We start from the raw sequence: 3,228 nt of genomic DNA on the forward strand, positions 1-3,228 counted from the left end.
ATGAGCTGTTTATATCTACAGATGCCATATACTGCTTCTGTCTGCCAGTTTTTGATAGGCGACATCAATAGCGCGGTTCACCTGCTGCTTTAAATAGACTCAGTGATCGGTATCAGCTGATACTGCTTCTAGTAAAGTGTCTCAGGTTCATTACAGGTAGGTGCTGAGTGTTTATGGGATGCTCCACGTTAGCTCGCTTTCATGGCACACTTGGCTGTTCTCGCCACAGACGTAGATTTTTCCACTGCAGTCTTAGCCGAGCAGAGCTGCAGTCTCCAGTGAATTCCAAACACACCATAGGTAAAAAATCAAGTAGAATTTAATTGATGTTTATAGAAAAATCTTATTCTCACCTATTAGCCAATTAAAATAAGTAGACAGTGAAAGCGTTTGTTGCATGTACAATTAACAACACTTTGCATGTATTTATCGACCACAACAACAAATGTAAATTTGATCATCAGCTAGCTGTATGGGTGTAGATATGAGAATTCCCCTAACAGCTCTGGTAAAAATAGACTTGACGCTGAAAATATTGCTCTGTTCCACGTTTTGAAGTGCCCGTGCAACTTATCTAACCAGCAGTCGAGTTTCAAACAAAATATGCACCTAGCTTTATGTAGGCGATCTGACTGAGGGGCTATAATACGAATTCAGGCCCCCCCCCTCTCTAAACTTCCAGTTTTTTTACAGGTTTTCCAGGACCCGTGGGAACCCTGCACTTTGCATTACACGGCACGGATGCAGGGAGGAAGTTAGCGTGAAGGAGAGTGAACATGACACAGAACAGGGTAATTCCGAACAGGAGGACTCTGACCAGCCCGAGACTAAAGGGGTTACTTCTGTATGGACGTGGTTTGGGTATGAAAAGTCTGAAACGTACCAGAAAACCAGAACCCAGTCCCCACAGCAGACACAAACACCACTGACTTCTTTTACCACCTACACAAGAATCATTTCAAAAAGCACAGAGAGCTGTTAATGGGGGCTGCTGCGACTCACATCTCCAAAAATTGTAATAATAAATTCTAAGCTTTTCCATGTGGTCACTTTAAAATGTGCTATATCGTCATATGTATCGTTGGATATGAAATGAACTAGATCGGGATATATGAGGTTTTGGGGGTATCGCACAGCCCTAGGGGACAATGACAGTGACAGTGAACCCCTCTTACTATTAATGCTTCATTATTATTTATCCATTTCTTCATTGCACAGTATTTAATGTTGTGTTTACCAAAAGCTTTTCAAACAGATGCCTTACTGAGATATTAAAGACTGCTGTTGTAAACACAGTACATAGAGAACATGAAGCTACACGGCACAGGCAGCAGCATTCATCAACCACCTCATCTAAATGCTGCAGGGCTGAGTGTGTGAGATACAGAGCTGGCCCACTGTTGGCCCCCTGTTTGCGGTGTTAATGGAAACCTTACTGCGTGAAAACTCGATAATGGAACCGTGTCAATAACTAACAGGAACTAACGACATTAGCAGCAGCAAAATGTGTTCTTTATTTCCTGCAATCCAAATGATTTCCGCTTCTGAATCATGACTGTTGAGGTTGAGTGACTTTTTCCCAGAATCTGTCTGTTCCGGTGGCGTTAATAAATACAATGTAGCGTGTTAATACACCCTTCTCTGAGGGGATGAATGAGTGAAAACCTGTAGAAGACTTAAATAAAGGTGCAGATTTTATTTTTTATGGCTCCAGTTCTCGAGCCTACCTGCACTACACCCTCTTCCCAGCCTCGGATCACTTCCTGCTTGCCAATCTTGAACCGGAAAGGCTTGTCCCTGTCACGAGATGAGTCAAACTTGCGTCCGTCTGTCAGGGAGCCTGTGAACAAGGAGATGGACAGAGACACAGAGTCAGAACGGAAGTGGTGCAATGGCCAGTGTTTTCTGTGGGTGAAAAATGCAGCCATTAGCTCTGAATTATAGGATTTATCACTGTGAGAACTCCTGCTGCAGAAAAACATGTACAGCCCGGATAATGATTAAAAATACTGGCTCTCAGAATGAAGGAACTGTATTTATAACGTTTCATAAAAACACTGCAAACAAATACATCCTCCAGGCTCATCTGACATCCATCTTTCCTGCTGCGTGTATATTGAGAGCGCAAATGAAGGGATTCCAGGGATCTCAGAAATAGCCGCTGCAGCTGTCTGCAGGGTGGGTTTCAGTGTGACAGTCAGGAAAACGCAAGCATCAATCTGCAGAATAGCTCCCCTCCAAGACTATTTGCGCCAGCACTATTACTGTTATTAGCCCCGGCAAGGCGGCGTGTGTGTGATGGTTTAGTTCGGTGCAATGTGAGTGTGTGTGTGGTGTGGGAGAAGGTGCAACATTGTGCATGTTGTTGGGCACATCAGGGGGCGGCTGGCAAGATGCAGCCTATAATCCATGCAGTGGAGTGGGTGTCCTGTCCTCTTCTGGACATCGAGAAAGCAGCCTAATGAAATTAGCTAAAAGGTCCGGAGTATCAAAGCCAACACACTGAATCTCCTATTTAACCACCAAACAACACAGCACTGACATTTTCACACGCTGACCGTTTCCTGCAGGCAGAGCCTCTCCAAAAACGCAGCCAATACATGTTTTGATCTACACTTGGACGTCTACATTTTAAAAGGCTTGTGTGATGAAAGATCCTGTTTCATGTCGCATTTCAAGGCCGCTTTGTAGGCTGACAGGAAGGTAGACTGCCCAAGGGGGAAATCCTGTAGTTTGTGTAATACATAAAAAAATAACAGAAAAAGATGCAGGCTCATGCCTGAACAGAAATTAAAAAATGCTTCACTGTGCAGAGATCAAATGGGGACTTACTTCCGGTTACATAATGTTCAAGCAAAGAGGCTTGTATTACAGAGTGAGTTATGTCTGAAGACTGAGGCCAGCTTTGCCAGACTAAGAACAGGTGCAGACAAATATACAGTCTGGCACGCTGGGAGGCAAAATCCATCTTAAATCACATTTTGCTGCTGATGATTCATGTTTTGTTTTTTCTACTGTATTTAACTTCTTTCTTTTAATACATTTCTAGCCATGCTAGCAGCAAGTCTGTCTGTCTGCTTTGGGCCAGACTGAAATATCTCAGCTGGGTGCCATGAAATTTGGTACAGACGTTGGCGGTGCCCCAGAGGATGAATCCTACTGACTTTGGTGATCCCATTATTTTTAAAGCTGCAGTAGGTAACTTTTATAAAAATAACTTTTGTCATA

The 3,228-nt window shown here is 43.4% G+C and overlaps 1 protein-coding gene across 1 annotated transcript in view; it reads right to left on the reverse strand.

The window, feature by feature from the left end:
* The window catches only part of fkbp1ab (FKBP prolyl isomerase 1Ab), an 8,619-nt gene that overhangs the window by 3,290 nt on the left and 2,101 nt on the right, over positions 1-3,228 (reverse strand). Inside the window, exon 3 of the mRNA XM_035656681.1 lies at positions 1,728-1,840. Coding sequence (XP_035512574.1) covers positions 1,728-1,840 — 113 coding nt within the window. The remainder of the gene's footprint in view (positions 1-1,727; positions 1,841-3,228) is intronic.

This window comes from Morone saxatilis, unplaced genomic scaffold (assembly GCF_004916995.1).
Source record: "Morone saxatilis isolate NCDOM2014 unplaced genomic scaffold, NCSU_SB_2.0 Contig15, whole genome shotgun sequence".
Taxonomy (NCBI): domain Eukaryota; kingdom Metazoa; phylum Chordata; class Actinopteri; family Moronidae; genus Morone; species Morone saxatilis.